At 61.6% G+C, this 16,906-nt stretch overlaps 1 protein-coding gene and 1 long non-coding RNA gene across 2 annotated transcripts; one reads left to right on the plus strand and one right to left on the minus strand.

Annotated features, from left to right (window-relative positions):
• Positions 1-6,693: 6,693 nt before the first annotated feature.
• ACTG1 (actin gamma 1) lies at positions 6,694-9,475 on the minus strand. Its single transcript, XM_047093976.1, has 5 exons — positions 9,372-9,475; positions 8,650-9,018; positions 7,928-8,366; positions 7,654-7,835; positions 6,694-7,564 (listed from the first exon to the last, which is right to left on the minus strand). The coding sequence occupies exons 2-5, from the start codon at positions 9,010-9,012 to the stop codon at positions 7,421-7,423; spliced, it is 1,128 nt and encodes a 375-aa protein (XP_046949932.1). The 5' UTR covers positions 9,013-9,018; positions 9,372-9,475; the 3' UTR covers positions 6,694-7,420.
• Positions 9,476-11,793: 2,318 nt separating this feature from the next.
• Positions 11,794-13,247, plus strand: LOC124522548 (uncharacterized). The gene is made up of 2 exons (XR_006964805.1): positions 11,794-12,215; positions 12,577-13,247. It is a non-coding gene; the product is annotated as an uncharacterized LOC124522548 (long non-coding RNA).
• The last annotated feature ends 3,659 nt before the right edge of the window (positions 13,248-16,906 follow it).

Here is a 16,906-nt window from a genome sequence, read left to right on the forward strand (position 1 = left end):
ATGGAGGGAGGAGAATGCACAAATCTGGCGTGCAGAATTCTGAATAATGTATGTGGAGGCTTCCCCCTCGAGGAGGTGAAGTGTAAGTGGAGCACGACCCCCCAGCCCCAAAGTGTGGGCCGCACGCCACACGTAGTGACGGCCTCCCAAAGAGAACAGTACCGGGAGGGGGAATGAACACACCTCAGCCAGGCGGTCAAGGTCCCGCCTACGGTGATGGCGTCACCTTGACGGCACGGACCCCTGACACGAAGAGAAGGGCGCTCTGCCTCTGCGGTCTTCCTCCCCAAGCCCACCACGCAACATCAGACACATCCCAACAGAGGGGCGGCCCCAGCACCCCCAGAACTGCCAGGCCACCGGAAACCAGGGACGACGTGAGAGACGGCTCAGCCCAGAGATGCCTGGGGAGACGTGAGGAAGGGGCAGACAGAGGATGACGGGAAAACCGAGGGCACCTGAACGGTGTGGACTTTGGTTGACAGCAGCGAGCCCGTAGTAGTTTGTGATTTGTGACACATGCAGCACGCTGACGGGAGGTGCTGACGGCGGGAAACGGGGTGGGGTGGATGAGAACTCTGTACTCTCTTTGCAACCTTTCTGTAAATCTGTAACTGTTCTAAGATTACAAGTCGATGAAAAAGAAACTAGGGGCTCCTGGGTGCCTCAGTTGGTTAAGCGTCTGACTTCAGCTCAGGTCATGATCTCACGGCTCTTGAGTTCGAGCCCCGCGTCGGGCTCTGTGCCGACAGCTCAGACCCCAGAGCCTGCTTCGGATTCTGTGTCTCCCTCTCCCTCTGCTCCTCCCCTGCTCGTGCTCTGTCTGTCTGTCTCTCTCTCTCTCAAAAATAAGTAAATATATTTTTTAAAGCTTTAATAAAAAAGAAAATAAAGGAAGGCTGCCTGGGGGGCTCGGTTGGTTGAGCAATTGACTCTTGATTTGGGCTGAGGCCATGATCTCACGGTTCATGGGACTGAGCTCCACATTGGGCTCTGCGCTGATGGCACAGAGCCTGCTTAAGAGTCTCTCTCTCTCCCTCTCTGTGTGCCCGTCCCCTGCTCACTCTTGCTCTGTCTCTCCAAATAAATAAATAAACTTTAAAAAATCTTCAAAAAACTAAAAAAAAAAAGAAAAGAAAAGAAAAGAAAAGAAAAGAAAGAAGACAGAGGAAAAAGAAAAATACGGGAAGATAAATTTAGCTCAGGGGGTAGCACAGAATATTCAATATAAACTTGTCTTTTCCTTTTTAAAGCTCAGGGAGAAAATGAAGGATCCCGCCTCGGAGCTCACAAGCTTTTCCTCGGTGCTTGTGGTAATCGCTTTCCTTCATGCGTGTCCGTCTTTGCCTTTGCGCTCAGACATAATGTGTTATTTTTTAAAGGTTATTTAATAGAGAGAGAGAGAGCACGCAAGCAGGGGGAGGGGCAGAGAGATCCAGTGAGGCTCCTGACTTGGTGTGCAACCTCACCAACCGTGAGATCATGACCTGAGCCCAAATCAAGTGTCGGACCCTCAACTGACTGAGCCACCCAGGCGCCCCGTGTCATTTTTTAAATACAGAAACATATGTCTGTTTCCCAGGGGCAGAATTTCTTCATGATTCAGGCAGTGCAAGCCTTTAGGGGTCTTTTCCTCATGCGGATGAGAACAGGGGCCCTGACAAGGCCAGTCCAAAGTGACCAAGTGTTGCGGTCACAGTGAGTGACCAAGAATGATGGGGCTCTCGATACCACCATGACGCCTCCTGCCCAACAAAGCAGGATGGGCGTGGGAAGCTGGCCCCCTCGTGTCCTGCTGGAGCGGGCCAGCCCCTGGAGCCATCCCTCCCGTGCCCCGAGTGAACATCTCAGAAATGCAGGGCTCTCTCTAGTGTCCCCCCCCCAACACCAAATCACAGCTTATCATCAGCCTCTGCTTTGGGGAAAACAAGTCATGGAGGGGGAGGGGCATGACGCCAGAACCCCTACTTCTCAAAGCCCCTCCTCTCCAAGCGGCCCTGGGGCTGTGACCAAAAGAACGGTGTCGCCAGACTTTTTATTGAAACAGAAACACCCGGAAAGGCACACGCTGAAACTGCTCTTCACCAGGAAAGTTCCAGAGGGGTCTGCAGGCTGACCTGACCACGCACGGTGCCTTCACAGCCCGCCCAGGGCCCGTGCTGAGGACACAGGGAACCCTTAGGCATCACAGGTGATGCTGTGAGGTTTGGAGACTGAGTGCCACCCCCACGTGGTGCCGCGGCCCCTCCCTTTGCCGCTTATGAAGCAGGTCCCCCCCCCCCGACCCCCCGAACAGCCCTGTTCACACATCAGCAGAGTGCAAGAAGTCACCGGTCCACACCGCTGGGGAGAAAGAAAGCCACTGTCGGGAAAGAGCATGTCTGCAGGCCGCGATGTGCCTCCACTAAGACGTGACCTGTGGCGCGTCTGGAACCCAAATCTAACCGGGCGTCCTCTAGCTTTATTTGCCAGATCTGGCGGCCCCCCCATCTGTCTGCTTGACCCCTCTCCCCCGAGAAACAAGGTCACGCCAGACCTCCTTCCCGGGAGCGGGGCACGGCCTTGGTGAGCAGGCCCCCCCTTGCAAGGGGACCGGGCCGCACCAGGCCGGGCCAGGGAAGAGGGTGGGCCAAAGCCCCCTCAGGAGGGGCAAGTGGGGTGGATGCGGGGGGCCGGGCTGTGGACCCCCCTCTCTCCCTCCTCCTGCAGCCTCAGCAGGGGTCTCTGCACCACCACCACCCCCCCCCGCCCCCCGCCACGCGCTCTCCCTCCACACGGCAGGTCCTGCCAGCCCTGTCTCGGACCCCGAGCCGCGCTTCTTTGCCAGGATCCTTCTGTGATCACCACACCTGTGTCTGTGGAACATTCTCAGGCCTGTGCCCGGTTGGTTTCAGCCTCGTGCAGCCCTGAGGGCTCGGCCGGTGATCTGCTGTGTCCTGTTCCCGCCGGCAAGGCTTCGTGGCCTTGTCTGTGCCACTGCGCTGGCCCAAGGCTGCCCGGACCCGAGGGGGGCAGCCCAGAGAGGGCACCGGGGGCCTGGCAGGGGCCTCCCCGAGCCGCCCGCAGGGCCGTCCCCACCCCGGCTCCTGGCCAGGACAGGGAAATGGAGCAGCGTGCAGACCTCGGGCCGGGAGGCATCAGAGGGGCACAGCCACGGCGGGCATCCCAGGCGGGCTCCGATCTTACGCAAAAGACACCATTAAGACTTTCACAGGAGTTGCACTGAATCTGTAGATCACTTGGGACAATACTGACATTTTAACAAGATTTTCTCCAATCCATGAATATGGGATACTTCAACCTACTTATGTGTTTTAAAATTCTTTTTTTTTTTTTACAAAGTTTTATAGTCTTCATTGCACAAGTCTTGTATTTCCTTGGTAATTCCTGAGTATTTTATTCTTCTTGATGCCGTTATAAACAGGATAAATTTTGTATTTTGTATATTTTAGCGCAATTTAAAAGAGAGACAGGGCTGCCTAGGTGGCTCAGTCGGTTGAGTGTCCAACTCTTGATTTCAGCTGAGGCCGTGATCTCACGGTTCGTGAGTTTGAGCCCCCTGAGTGTGGAGTGGAGCCCACTTAAGATTCTCTCTCTCTCTCTCTCTCTCTCTCTCTCTCTGTCTCTCAAATAAGTGGCACCTGGGTGGCTCAGTCAGTTAAGCATCAGACTTCGATTCAGGTCATGATCTCGCGATTCGCGAGTTTGAGCCCCGCATTGGGTCTGTGCTGACAGCTCGGAGCCTAGAGCCTGCTTCGGATTCTGTGTCTCCCTTCCTCTCTGCCCCTCCCCCCCAAATGAATACACATTAAACAAATTTAAAAAATAAAATAAATGGTTAATTACAACGAAGATAGATGATAGGTAGGTAGACCGATCGATCGATCAATCTTACACTCCAGGGATGGAGACAAGTAACACAGGCATCGAAATGGTGGGGTAGGTGCACAGGGGGCAGACTGGGCTGTGCAGGGATACCATGGATGGTCGCACAGGTGGTACACTGCACAACTCCAGAGGGTGCCGCTCACATCTACTATGATGTTGTATCGGGCAGGAGAGGCTGGTTACGCTGCATAACACGTGACCCCACAATCTCCTTGACTGCTAGCAATAAAGGTTTCTTTCCTGCTCACTCTGTATGTCCATCCAGGTTGGCTCTGATGGCATCTCCCCGGCCTCCAGGCTGAGGCAGGAGCCTCTCTCTGGAATACTGTGGTCCCAGGGCCACTCCACTGGCTCCTAAAGCTCCTCCACTCCTATTTCATTGTCTAAGGCACGCCCCAAACGTGTGCCAAAACCCACAATCAGCAGGGTGGGAAGGGTATCTGTCCCCAGAGAGGGGCAGCCTCCCCCAAATGTTAGAGGACCCTTGGGAATCACACACCACGACAGGCCTCCCTGGAGGACACCCCTAGGAGGGGCCCCAGCAGGGAGAGGAGAGGGAAGGAGAGCTTCGTGCAGGAAAGTACACCCGGATGGCCACCGGCCAGTGGTGGGGGGGGGAGGCCGCAGGCCCTGGGGGCTCCACACGTAGCAGGGACCCCCGCAGCAGCAGCCCACAGGCTTCTCAGAGGGAAGCTCTCTGAGTTGGATGTTTGGGGCCTCTAACCAGAACAGGTTCTGGAAGCCATAGTCTCTCACTCACCGGCGACCAGCCTCGCCGGTGTGAATCCTTGAAATGGTCCCTGTCTGCTCCTAGAGCACTGGTCATTTGGGATGAAAGGACCTCGGACTTGGAATTGCAGCCGAGAAACACAATGTCCTTCTCTTGCGTGGGGACAATGACTCCAGGTTGGAGCGGTCACTGACCACCTGCTGGGCACGTGGACGCTCCTCACACTGCGGGAAGCTTGGGCACCCGCGAGCCTCCCGCCCCACTCAGAGCGCACCCTTCGCCTCTGCCTCACTGTCAGGACACCCAAGTGGCCGTGGGGGAGGAGCCGTTCAGGGGCGCGCCGAGTCCCCGGGGAACACAAGACACTTCTCCAAGGAGCCATCCCTTCCAGAAGCTTCCATTTGTTAAACTAAACAGCATTTAAGACAGCCTCTGAGGTTTCATCTTCTGGACGTCGTCCACTCACATGCTTCCTTTCGCTTGTCGGCAGACTTCCCTGACTTTGCCCCGCTGGTCTGCAGCTCCTTGCGTAGTCTGGAGATAAACCCCTGGTTCTCCATTTAGGGGACGCTGCACCCCAAGTACTGCTCTGACTTGGTTGACGGCGTTCTTGCTCGAAGAGAGCTTTTTCTCTTGTAGAAGCAGGCAGAGCTGTCCCCGTCTTGCTTTGCTTTAAGCGGATGGTTTCAAAAGCCCTCTCAAGCCCCATCTCCCTTCTCAAGACAGCCTCTTGGTGGATTCGGGGCTACTGAGAAAGGAGGCTAACGACAGGTTTCCTGGCTTAGGTGTCAGGGGCCTCACTGAGCCTTCACATCCACGAGGAGGAGGCACTGCTCTCCTGTTTGGGGACACAGGGCGTAGGGGGATGAGCCCACCCACCCAACACCAGAAAGGTGGAGTCCGCACGGGCCTGTGTGGCCACCACACCAGAGGTCTTTCTCCCCCAACACCTACGGAGCCCAGTCCGTTCTGTTCCTGGGACCCAGCACGCTAAGAATTACACTTAGTCCCAACTCAAAGTGGAAAGCTGCCCAGAGTAAAAAAGGAATTCGAGGGGTGCCAGGGTGGCTCAGCGGTTTGAGTGGCAAACTCTTGGAGTTCAGCTCAAGTCGTGATCCCAGGGTTCTTGGATCGAGCTTCACCTTGGGCCCAGCATGGAGCAGGGGGGCCTGAGATTCTATCCCCTTCTCTGCCTCTGCCCCACACCCCCACTCACTCTGGACAAAACAAAAACCATCTGAATGGCCGCTCTGAATGGTCACAGGAGGAAAAACAGGATGAAGGCCCGAGTTTGGCAAATCCCACTTCCGGCTGAGATGCTCCACAGCCCTCAGTCACGCGCTCTTGGGTCCCCCCTTGCTCCAATCCTAACAAAGCCCCTCCCAACTGGCAGAGCCCCCGCTAGGAAGCACCACAATCCTCCCTGCTGAAATGTGCTTCCCAGCAGCAAAGGCAAAAATGGCCCATCTGCCAGTCGAAATACTATTCTCCCATTTCAAAATTAAGTCCTTCCAAATTCCTAAGCTTCTTCAGTCTAGTTAACCGTCACTTCCCTGAGCCAACCTGCAAACGATAGACAATAGTTTTAAAGTCCGAAAACCTGAAGACTGAGGCGTGCCATTAGAAGAACCAGACCTGTGACTGAGTCCGAGGATTTACAGATGAAGGCTCGTTAGCCTCCTTCACACCTAAGACTAGTTCCTTGGTTCAGCAACCCGAATGTTTCATGGATTCCGTGGCTGCTTCACTGAAACTGGTGGAAAAAAAGCAACCCCCAAGCCCACGATCAAGGATCCTGCCCCTTAGGCCTCCAAGTGCTTCCCAAGGACCCGCAACACCGTTTTCTCCACAGCCACTTGCAGAGTTCTCCTGCACAGGACCGTTCACGCAAAAGCCCCCAAACGGGAGGGCAGGGGATCCCAAATCCCAAGCTGCTGAGTGCTGGGCTGTTCACTGGACCTTATTAAAATACTCCCAACTCCTGGTCTGCAGGAAGCCAAGCCCAATTTCAGCCAGTTCTCCTCCCAAACCACCCGCCCCTGCCACCCCCACCCCCCAAACAGAAGCCAGGGCGCTTCACGGCAGCACTTTATTTTCCTCGCACAAGGACGCGTTGCTGGGGCCTAATGTTCTCACATGACAGTAGAAAACCAAAATTTGTCATCTCTTCAAGAATTGAGAATTGTGTACAAAAACCTTACATAAATTAAAAGGATGAATAAATTTACAGTTGTAAATGCAAACCGTTTTCCAACTCAAGGCAATTAACAACCCACGGTGTTCTGGCAGGAAAACATCGGGTAAGAAAGGAAAGTGGGTCCCAAGGCTCGGACCTTCCCAACCCTGTCAGACCGGCAAGACAGAAATGACAACTGGTTCAGGACTCTTGCCAGCCTCTAGAGAAATCCTGGAATAGGCAGCTCTTAGACATTAATACCCTGCACAGATCGAGAATATCATGGTCTCGAAGATTCTCAAACCAATGGATTTCTCTTCCACGAACATGTTCTCAACCTCAGCCACGAAGTGACCGAGCCGCACGTACTAAGGATTTAAATCAAAGAGATGTACAGGGTATTAAACATATACCAAGGGAACAGTGAACTTGGATACAAGGTCAAGATCAGCAACAAGTTCTACAATCCAGTGCTGACGTCAGATACAAGCTTCAAGGACAGATTTCTTTTCAAAGGCTTATTCCAGTTTCACGAGGCCAGCAGGAGGCGCACACACTTGCCAGGGCAAACCTAGACTTCGGAATTCACTCGTGCAGCAGACGCCGCGCATCTGCCCGCAGTCCGTTTAGAAGCATTTGCGGTGGACGATGGAGGGGCCCGACTCGTCGTACTCCTGCTTGCTGATCCACATCTGCTGGAAGGTGGACAGCGACGCCAGGATGGAGCCGCCGATCCACACGGAGTACTTGCGCTCGGGGGGAGCGATGATCTGTGGAGACAAAACCGTGGCTTTAGCTTAGGCCGCGGTCTTCACAGCGGGGCCCCGGGAGGCCCAGCCCACGGCCGCACTAGACTCACCTTGATCTTCATCGTGCTGGGCGCCAGCGCGGTGATCTCCTTCTGCATCCTGTCGGCGATGCCGGGGTACATGGTGGTCCCGCCAGACAGCACCGTGTTAGCGTAGAGGTCCTTCCGGATGTCAACGTCACACTTCATGATGGAGTTGAAGGTGGTCTCATGGATGCCACAGGACTCCATACCTAAGAGACAATGCTCTCCCTTAGAGGGCATCCGCCCCTCTTCCGGGCCCAAAGCGACGCAGCCCGAACTCGCGGCTGCCCAAGACACCTACCCAGGAAGGAAGGCTGGAAGAGCGCCTCGGGGCAGCGGAACCGCTCGTTGCCGATGGTGATCACCTGCCCGTCGGGCAGCTCGTAGCTCTTCTCCAGGGAGGACGAGGACGCGGCCGTGGCCATCTCCTGCTCAAAATCCAGGGCCACGTAGCAGAGCTTCTCCTTGATGTCACGTACGATTTCCCGCTCGGCGGTGGTGGTGAAGCTGTAGCCGCGCTCCGTGAGGATCTTCATGAGGTAGTCCGTCAGGTCCCGGCCAGCCAGGTCCAGACGCAGGATGGCGTGGGGCAGGGCGTACCCCTCGTAGATGGGCACAGTGTGGGTGACCCCATCCCCAGAGTCCATGACAATACCAGTGGTGCGGCCAGAAGCGTACAGAGACAGCACGGCCTGGATGGCCACATACATGGCTGGGGTGTTGAAGGTCTCGAACATGATCTGGAAAAAGGCAACGGGCTCCTTAGTCAGAGACAGGGACCCGGAGCCACCCCATGCTCACACACCGCATGCTGGCATGCCACAAATGTGATGTGTAGAGAAAAGAAAAAAAGGTTGCAGGCAGAAACACAAATAAGAAACCTTGAGACTTCAGGAAGGAAATGCCAGGAGAAGAACAGAACCCTGGAAATATCGAAAGAAATACTTGAATTTCAGAAAATAAGGCGGAACAGAAAATGGCTAATGAAACAGACGAACGGCGGGCGCTTGGGGCAGCGCTTACCTGAGTCATCTTCTCACGGTTGGCCTTGGGGTTCAAGGGGGCCTCAGTGAGCAGCACCGGGTGCTCCTCGGGGGCCACGCGCAGCTCGTTGTAGAAGGTGTGGTGCCAGATCTTCTCCATGTCGTCCCAGTTGGTGACAATGCCGTGTTCGATGGGGTACTTGAGGGTCAGGATGCCCCGCTTGCTCTGGGCCTCGTCGCCCACGTAGGAGTCCTTCTGGCCCATGCCCACCATAACGCCCTGGTGTCGGGGCCGCCCGACGATGGACGGGAACACGGCTCGGGGGGCGTCGTCCCCAGCAAAGCCCGCCTTGCACATGCCAGAGCCATTGTCGATGACCAGCGCGGCGATCTCCTCTTCCATTGCGGTCTGCGTGAAGACGCGGCCGGCTTAGACACGGAGGGTCCGTCTGCCCGCCCCCCGCCCCCACCGAGCCTGGCGGGCAGTAACTGCCCGGAACTGGGACCCGGTCTTTCTCGGGGCGCCCCTCACTCGCTCGCGGCGGCGCGACCGGGACTCTCCGCACTGCGGCCCTGCCCCGCCCCACCCCCCCCACCCCCCGCGCCAACCGTGCACCGGCCGCCCGCACCACACCCCGCCCCGGCGCGGACCCCGCAACTCCCGAGGCAGTGTTGCGGGGACCCTGGGACAGGAGGCGTGGCGTGCACCTGCGGCGCCAGACTCGGGGACCCGGGGCCCGGGCACGCAGGCCGGGCTCTTACCGGTGGAAGTGGCGGCAGTGGACGCGGACGACAAACGGCGGGACGACACAGAGCACGGGCCGGCTGCGGCGAGTGAGACCGAGCGCGGCCTCCCCCGCCGCTATTTAAGCGAAGCGGGACGCGCGCGCGGGCCGGCGGCGCGCGCGGCCCCAGAACATGTCCATATATGGCGATCTTTCCGAACGCCGGGCGCCCATTGGCTCGCCCGGCCGGGACACGTGGGGCCCCGCGCCCGGCCCCGCCCCCCGCCCGCACCGCCCCCAACGGCCCCGCCCGCGCCACCCCCGCGCGCTCGCGACCCCACGCCCCAGACCTTGTGCGGACCCGCGCGCGCGCGCGCGCGCGCGCGGGCCGAGCGGGTGGGTGCCCCCCACTTGGGGTCGCGGGCAGGGCTGCGGGTCCGACTGGCCCGCCCCGGGACTGCCGCGCCGTGGGGGAGGGCCCGGCTGCGCCCCGAAACTGCCTGGCCCAGAGCTGGGCCGCGCCCCAAGCCGGGGTGTGTCCCCGCGGCCCGGCCTCACGGGGGGCTTCGCCCCCGGCCCCGCGCGCCCCCTCCGAGCTTCCCCCCCAGGCTCCGCTGAGAGCGTGGACTGTGAAGGCCGACGCCGGGCTGGGGGAGGGGCAGGCGGGGGGGGGGGGGGCGTCCCTGTCGGTCGCTCTTGCGGTGCTCTGGGCCCCGCGGCCCGGAGGAGCCCCCAGGTGTCGTGACCTCGTTTCGGTGACGGGAGCTAGGAGCCGCGTGTCCCCCAGCGTTGCCGGCCACCGCGCAGGCCCCTCCGCCGGAGGATGGGGCTCCCTGCCTGGGGTCTCTGGAGGTGCAGAGACAGAGGCTTCATTCCAGCCGTAGCCAAAGCTTCCCGCCCCTCAAACCGCAGGCCCGATTGTCCCCTTAAGCGAGCTACACTCGGGGTTTGGGGCCATTCCCCCATCCACTGGGGAGGGGCTTTGTTTTGTTTTAAATTCCTGTGAGCGTTATAAGGAAACTGAGGCAGATTAGGGAAGTTTTGACCTTCCGAACGGTCAACTCTCAGCGGGCACCATCTTCTCCGCTTTATGACACTAGAGAGAACCAGGGTGGGAGTGGGTTTGCTGATCCCCGGGAACAGGAAACCCCGCTGCTCTCCCGACCCCAGGTCGCCTCCAGGCCGGCCCCGCCCCAACTGCCCTGGAATTGTAGGTTCTCCTGGATACCGGACGCGCCCTTTTCTCCAGCAGCCTGAGTTGGAAGACCTGTCATTGCCAGCAGGGTCTTGGCCGCACCTGCTGGCGCCAATGTTTTCTGCCCAGAGGGGAATCAAAGGCTGGGCTTTCTTTGGGCTGATTTGTAAGCTTTCGGAATTGCTCAGTATACAATTAAAGGTCAGAGGAGGCGTGGGGGAGAGCACAGGCCAAGAGTGGGGGCAGCGGGGCCAGGCAGAGTGAGGCAAGGGACGCAAGGTCCCCCCATCCCCGGGCGCTCAGCTTGACCCGGGCAGGTGTCTGACGGGGGGGGGGGGGGGGGGGCGGGGCCAGGCGCCCCAAGAGCCCCGCGAGCTGAACTGGTGGCCACATCTGTGGCTAAGGACGCTAGGCCCAGAAGGTAAGGCAGCTGTCCAGCTCACCTGAGGACTGCGGTTCCCGAACGCCAAGGCCTTGTCTATGGCCACAGGCCTAGCTGGGTCTCCGACTCCCGGGCGTTTTGGGGGCGCAGGGCAAGACTGCTGCCCATCAGGTGTGTGCCCCACCCATGAGAGAACCCCGGGGCTTGGCCTCCGTAAAACCTATCCTTATTCGCGCCCTTGGGCACAATCACGGCCTGCTCAACCCTCAGGTGGGGGTGTCAGAGATGCGAGGAGGGCTTCCACTTGGGGGTCCCAAGGTGTCACGCACAGGCCACGGGGAAGGTGGGAAGGGCGGGAGGTCTCCACGTCCTGGGTCCGCCCACTCCGCGAAGGCGTCCAGGCCTCTGACTCGGGCTGGGGGGGCACCTGCCCCTCCTCCAACGCCAGTTCCCTCTAGAGCTCCTTTGTCTGGTGTGTTTAAGGGGCGGCCACTTCTGGGAACAGACGGGGAGGGAGCGGAGATCCACAGACCTCGGTCCCCGCCCCCCTTCCTCGTTCCGCACCTTGCAGTCCGCGCGGGACGCCGGGTGCCCGGCCCCGGGGTCGTGGAGGTTAGCGGGGCGGGGCCCAGGAGCCCCGACGTCCCCCCCCCCCCCACGCCCGCGGCGCCGGGCGGCGGGGGGAGGGGCGGGGCACCACTTCCTCTTCCGCGGCGTGTCACCGGCTGGGCAGGCGGTGGCGGGGGGGGGAGGGGGGCAAGGTGCGGTCGCAGGTGAGCGGCGAGGGGCGGCGGCGCGCGCGGCGCGGTGCGGCCATATTAGGCGATCTCGGCGCCGCGGGAGCCCCGCCCGCCGCCCGGGAAGCCGCGGCCCGGGCAGCCCCGTCCCCGCCCGCCGCCGGCCCTGAGTCACCGGCCGGGCGGGGGTGGAAGTAACGGACGGGGGGCGCCGGGCGCGCTCCTCGCCTTATTTAGTCAAGGAGGCCGCCGATTGGCCGGCGGAACAAAGGGGCGGTGGCGGGCGGCCGGGGCGGGAGCGGAGGGGGCAGCGGCTGGCCCCCGCCCCCACCCCCGGTCCCCACCCCCGGCCGCCCGCGACCCCACAGCTCCGCTGCCGGCGCGGCCCCGAGGATGGGGGTGGGGCTACCCGTGCCCGCGCCCCCCCCCCCAGGTCCGGCGGCTGCAGGGGGTGCGGGGGATGCGGGGCTGGGTCGCCTCCCGGCGGGGGAGGAGGGGAGTGACGGCCCTTCTGGGAAGCACCGCCGGGAGCCGGGAGTACGTGGACGCGGAGGAGCCCTGCCCCAGGTAGAACTGGGCCCGCCGATCCCGGCGGGGGGGGACGGGGGAGCGCCGCCTTCTGTGCCGTGATTTTTTTGTTTTGCAACCGGGCAGTACGAGGCCTCGCCCAAGGTCACCTCAGGGCTGTGCACTTGGAAGCTCGGGGCCGCCCCCACCCCGCCTGGAGCGGGAGAGGGCCCGGCGTCCCTGGGGAGGGGACCGCGCGGACGCGGCAGCCCCTGGTTCGGGCGAGCGGGGAAGCTCTGGGGAGGAGGGAGAGGGCCAGCAGTTGCGCCCTTGCCCAGAAGCGGGTGTGTCCCTTCCATCTTGAGGACAGAAACTTGGGCCTCAGAGAAATGATGTGATTTTTTTTTTTTTTTTTCCCTAGCTCAGTGCTGGCTTTGGGCGATTTGTGACTTTGCTGCATGTCATTTTATCTTCCATGCGTTTAATGGCTGAGGAAATAGCGGGACGGGGAGGTGGGGTCACCTTGCAGGTAACTGTGGTGGGGCTGAGACTTAGCTCGAGGCCTTGCCTCCGGGTCCTGGGCACTGCCTGGCAACCCCACGTCGCTGTCATCTCCCTGCTCTCTTCAGGGATGGTCCCCAGGACTTCTGCACTTGGTAGCGTGGCCACCAGCCCACCTGCACCCCCTCCTCACCCTGCTAGCCTCCCACCTCTAGCCACCTCCCAACTAGTCATTACTTGGCAGGCACACAGGGCAGGTGACTTGGTGATGGGTCGGCGCCCCCAGCCTTTGGCCTGGCCATTCCCACCTGCGAGGAATGCCTTGCCTTCTCCATGCAAATGCGACGTGGGATCCTGGTTTGGATCCTGGGACACAAAAAGGAAGGCAGCGGAAGAAGCGGTGAAATCTGAGTAAAGTCTGGAGTTTAATACCAAGTGCCAAAGTTCCTCGCGGTGACAGCTGAACCACGCCTGTGTAAGTTGTTACCTTAGGAGAAACTGAGTGGGGAGGCTACAGCAAAGCTCACGCAATCTTTGCTACTTTTCTGTAAATCTAAGATTATAATAAAAACTTCGTTTTAGAACATCTAAGGAAAAGCAAAGTTTCCCTACCCGTAGGTCCCCGTCTGGTTCTCCCAGGCCTGTGGACAGATCAAAGGCAGGATGATTCTTCTTCTGCCTCGTCTGCAGGGCGCTGGGCAGTCTCCCGTGGAGAGGGGGGCAGGCTTGGGCGGCTGTGTCTGTCTGTCTGTCGGGAAGAGTGGTCTTGAGGGCTGCCGAGGTAGGCAAGGCCAAGCTCCTGCTGGCGTGGCCTGCTTGCGTCTGAGTTTCAACTCCAGGGGCAAGGTCAGGGCCACATACTTCTGGCCTCGTGCCCAGTGGGGGCCGTTCTAAGGGCACCGTGTCTGCTGCGGCACACCTGGAAGCTGGGGCTCCAGATCCTCTCCCTGCAGAGCCTTCTGGTGGCTGGCCGTTTGGTCACGTGCACCGCTGTGCGGGAGCCAGGCGCCGCCGGCTTATCACCGCCGCTCGTCCTGCAGCCGGAAGCTGTGAACCGGGCCTCTGCATGTGCCTGGGGAGGTGCCCTGAAACCATACCGTTTTGCAGGTGGGGAAAACAGGATCGCAGGGTACGCTCCCCACACGCAGTGTGGAGAGACAGGCGTACGGAGACAGCCAGGCCGAGAGTCCCTGGGCCCCTCCCTCCTTAACCTCACCCACCGCTCCAGCAGAGGAGGGTTGCAGGCATTTCAAAGACGGGTGGGCCCCCGTGGAGTTTATCAGAGCTTCTGTCTCCCCATCCTGATGCAGCGGGAGCCAAGGAGGCCCCGGGAAGAGCACTGGGCGAGGAGTCAGGACCTGGGTTCTGTGCCAGCTGTGACCTCCCGCTGCCCCCTTCTGTAAAGAGGCGGGCTAGTCGTGCAGCCCATCGGAGGCTCTGAGGCTGGCGGCCCTCTTGCACTAGACGACAGGTCTAGGGACCGGAGGCCACCGGGAGGGGAATCTTCCCTCCGCCCCAGGCCTCACTGCAGTTTTCTCAGCCTCGGGCTTTGACGTCTCGGTGTTCAAGTTTTGGTTAAGAAACACTCAGTCGGCGCCTCTGTGCATCAGACCCAAGATTCCTGGGAGCGGCGGCCTTTGATGGAGCGGCTGTCTCCTGGCTCTGCTCCTGAGGGCACTCTTCCAGGCCTCACTTCCTGGGCCTCAGCAGGTAGAGTGACAGCGCTCCCTATACCACAGGGTGGGGGTGCGGGGCCGATACCGCGGCCCAGCAGTGGTCCGTCTGCTGCCCGTCACCTTTGCCAAGAAAAATTATGTCGTGGACGCACCGTGGGCCCGCCTCACAGCTGCCTCCCCGAGAGATCGCCGCTCGGTCTCTGCACGGCCCTTACTCTCCGGGAGCTGCACCCACAGATTGCGGCGGGACCCCGAGGATTCAACCCAGGAGTCCGGGCCTCCGGCTGCTTCGCAACAGCCCCGCCTCCGCACGCAGCTCAAGCCAGACACCAGGTGCCCGCCAGCGACGGCCCCTGACCTGCCGTGCTGTCCGTCCAGCCGGGCTGCCCGCCTCCTGCTTCCGCGGGACCCATGTTGCAAATCAGCTCGCTCTGCTCCCCGGGCCTGCCACTGCCTCGAGACAGAGCCTGAGCCCTTACCCTTGTGCTGGAAGCTCTCGGGTGGCCCTGCCTGACCCCCCCAACCCCTCACCTACTGCCTCTCTTGTTCACTGCCCTCCAACCTCAGTTGCTGGCTGGCTCTTCCTCTACAAGTTCTTCCGGTTGGCCGCCACTGCCCTGCGGGCCCCCAGACCTTGCCCTGGCCTCAGGTCCAGTCCCCCACCTCCTCCCTGAATACTGGTTATTCATTGTTTGTCTGCCCCAGAGTTTCCCCGGGGAACAATGGTGAAACTGGTGTCCCCTGCGACCGGAATAACGCCTGGCACCTTTGTGGCTGCAGGACGCCTGAACGGAGGCAGAAAGAATGAAGACGGAGCAGCCCCGGAGGGGCTGTCACAGGGGGGCTGGGCGAGCTGTCCCCTACCCTGACTCCGGGATATGGCTCTAGGGCTGAGAGGGAAGGGTCGGCCTACCCCGGCTGGTAGGCTCGCAGGGCTGCAGGGGGCAGTGCTGAGATGGTGGGGTAGGGCACCGAGAAAAGTGCGGGCTCACCCGCACCTCCCGCTCTGGCCCCGGCCTGCGGGGAACGCGCCCGGCCGGCCGAGCTCTCCCGACTGGGTCAGGGCCCCGCGCGGCAGGTGTCCCTAACGGCGGAGGCGCAGGGCATGGAGGCGATCAGGGCGGGACACCGGCAGGAGGCGGCTGCCCTGGGCGCCCCGTCCTCCCCGCCACTGTCGCGAGGGCTGCAGGGGGCGTGGACAGAGTGGGCCAGGATAGGGCCGAGCCAGGGCTCCGGACCGGTCACCCGACCGCTTGTTGCGCCCTCGCTCCTCCGCCCAGACTTCCCGGGAAGGCTGCGCGGCGCGCGGGGGCCTGGCCGGCGAGGCGCGGGCGTGGCCCCGCCAGGCCCCGCCCACCCTCCTGGGGCTGGGTAGCGGGCGGGGCGGGATGGGGGGGCGAGGGCCCGACGCTTCGGGGGAGCCGAGGAACCCCCCCCCGGTGGGTGAGGCCGCGTGTCGTTATGGACAGGGTGCGGTGCCCGGCCACGAGACCACATTCTCGCGCGCCCCTCCCCGCGCCTGGGCCCGGCCTCGCCTCCGGGAGCCGAGTCCCCGCGCCCTTGGGGGACCGCGCAAGTGACCCCGCACGGAAATCCAGAGGGCGGCCGAGGAGCGCGGAAGAGGCTAGCCCAGAGGCCGCGCAAGCTGGGGCTGGAGCCCGGGGGCGCCCTGACCTGTCCAGACCCGCACCGTCTCCGGGGATGCGCGCAGGGGCCGCCCGCAGCCCTTCTGCGCTCCCGCTGTTAGCGGCCCTCAGACCTGGCGTCGGAGCCGTCCGCCGCACCCCGCGTCTCCTCTGCCTCGGCGGGGTGCGGGCAGGCGCGGCACCCTGATTCCTAGGCCCGCATCAGCGCGCACCTCTCCGGGTGGGCCACGGGCTGGGAATCGGGACACCCCCGAGGGGCAGCGAACTTGAAGGCCTGGGCCAGGAGACGGCGCCCAGCTCCGAGGCGGGCCCGGTGTGATTCCCAGGTGGGCCGCCAGGTGGGTCCCGCTAGCGGGGTTGGGCGCCTGGGGCTTAGCGAGAAATCCAGGCTGCACCGGTCTGCGCCGCCCTCTCCCCGCTACGCGGTGGGCCGAGCCCTCCCCAGCGCAGGGAGGGACCCCTACAGCCACTGACGGGGTTGGGGAGGCGCCCGGCACTGCGGGCCAGCCGCTGAGTCACTGCCGCCAGAGAGTGAGGGGAGTGGCCGGTGACCTCAACCAGTGCCGACGCAGGGAGAGAAGGTGGGATTGGGGTCAGCCGGTACCCAAGGCAACGGAAGGGGGAGGGCCGGGGCCTCGACTCAGCCAGACGGGGCCAGCCCACCATGATGCCCAGGTACCTTCTGTCCAGGAACAGACAGCAGCCACAGGGGGACACCAAAGCCAGGGCAGGCCTGGACCTGATTCTTGGAATACACAGTGCTGGTGCCCAGGGGATGGGGACGCAGGGGTCCAAGCAGCCATGCCCCGTCTGCTTCCTGGGCACACTGGGTTATTTTGACAGCTAGGTCACCCAGGCAGACGGCCAATGATAAGCAATTCAGAGCGAATGGCATGGGGGCTCAGAGGCTGAGGCAAGTCCCAGGTCC

Source organism: Lynx rufus, unplaced genomic scaffold (genome assembly GCF_022079265.1).
Source record: "Lynx rufus isolate CCGP_SWC_20201006 ecotype Redwood Valley unplaced genomic scaffold, mLynRuf1.p SCAF_37, whole genome shotgun sequence".
NCBI lineage: Eukaryota > Metazoa > Chordata > Mammalia > Carnivora > Felidae > Lynx > Lynx rufus.